Source organism: Perkinsus marinus (assembly GCF_000006405.1).
Source record: "Perkinsus marinus ATCC 50983 genomic scaffold scf_1104296975654, whole genome shotgun sequence".
NCBI classification, from domain to species: domain Eukaryota; phylum Perkinsozoa; order Perkinsida; family Perkinsidae; genus Perkinsus; species Perkinsus marinus.
Genome location: NW_003200691.1, coordinates 17 through 1537, shown reverse-complemented (window position 1 = coordinate 1537; position 1521 = coordinate 17). Strand labels below are relative to the sequence as shown.

Genomic DNA, 1521 nt, shown 5'->3' with positions numbered 1-1521 from the left:
ATCCGAGTGATAATCGGGCACAACTATCCTATTCACGCGTCAATTTAACCACAAGGTTAACCCTGGTATCTTCCTTACAAGTTCCTTCGGCTCTTCCTCATTCAATCTCAGCCTGTTTGTTCGAGAGAGATTCTCCATTATCTCTTCAAACGTCTCCCATGACGGCTGAGTCAGCATCCCGACAAGAAAGTCAAACCGTAAAGTATAACAACTACTATCGACATTCCGAGATGTTTCTGCATCACGGGAATGAGGTCAGTAATCAGCTCTCGTCGCAATTCTTTGCTTCCCAACGTCGGGAACATCTTGCGAGGACCGCCGGCTGGAGGCCCAAGCCTTGGGATCCGTAAGGAATTTCGGAAACTCAGAAATCAGCTCGAACCGTGTACAGGGCGAGCGAGAGTTTCTCCACGATTGCGAAATTTCCCCTAAACCTACACGTCGGAATGAGGAGGTGATGCTTGTCGACTGAGTCGACTCGACTCCAATATGGTTGCCAGACGTCTGCACGCAGTTCCACCCGTAACGCCACTCTGAGAGACGCTCTTTAATCGCATTCTATCACTACAGCATGTTCAACTCAAATCGGCAGGCCAAGCGAATTATCCAAATTCATCCATTAGTTCAATAATCGACCCAAACTGTGAATAAATTACCCAAACTGTGAACAAATTACCCAAAAGTTTAATGAGGTATTCACCCGAATAATTTCCACAGTGGCTCAAGTCGAATCCCTGCACCGACAGACCCCTCTCGACAGTAATTCGTTAAACTCAATAACTTCATAAACTATCAGGAAGCCCACGACTAGTACGTGACAAACAAGCCGCGCATACACGCGCAGTAGTACTTCGAGAACGGAACAAATCTTTGAACATAGAAAAGGAGAAAACGCTCCGCTCCGCTAGACAGCCTCTGTATAATAGACAAACTGTGGGATCCCATCAAAGGGAATAAAGGAACGTCGTATACACAGTAATTGCATTTCCGTATGGTTTTTATAGGAATCAACAAGAAAGCAGGATTTCACTCTTCACGCTGATTCACCTCTTCGGTACGACTGTTAATCCATTCGAACATATCGTCAAACACCTGTGCAGAACAATTTTGGCATTTTCGTGGCGCGTGACGATTCACTCAGCAACTATCCACCATAATTACCTTTTGCGATTCTTCAGGTTCCTGCATGCCGGTGATGAAATGCCTCAGACCAGGATAGAGACATACTCTGGATTCGCGTTGAGCTGGTGACAAGTTGTACCTACAACGAGTGGCACCAAATGGACATGATTTGAATCCAACCCAAGTCAACCTTGGATACCACCCGGGTTACATCTCAACATCCGCGTGAGGATCCGTGATCTCATCAGCCGCTCCGTGGCACACAATAAAAGGTGTTTTCACCGACTTGAAATTCGCACTCACGAAATCCTGACCAGACGAAATGTCTCTGGCATCCACCCTCCATCACATAATCGTTCGGGAGAAAAATACCATTTTCTAGAACTTGACAATAGGTCC

The 1521-nt window shown here is 46.2% G+C and overlaps 1 protein-coding gene across 1 annotated transcript; it reads right to left on the bottom strand.

Annotated features, from left to right (window-relative positions):
- Positions 1 to 1026: 1026 nt before the first annotated feature.
- Pmar_PMAR015709 (hypothetical protein) lies at positions 1027 to 1188 on the bottom strand (the record flags this gene model as incomplete). The annotated part of the gene is made up of 2 exons (XM_002765097.1): positions 1027 to 1092; positions 1162 to 1188. 2 exons carry the CDS (start codon positions 1186 to 1188, stop codon positions 1027 to 1029), a joined length of 93 nt encoding a protein of 30 aa, XP_002765143.1.
- Positions 1189 to 1521: the final 333 nt, after the last annotated feature.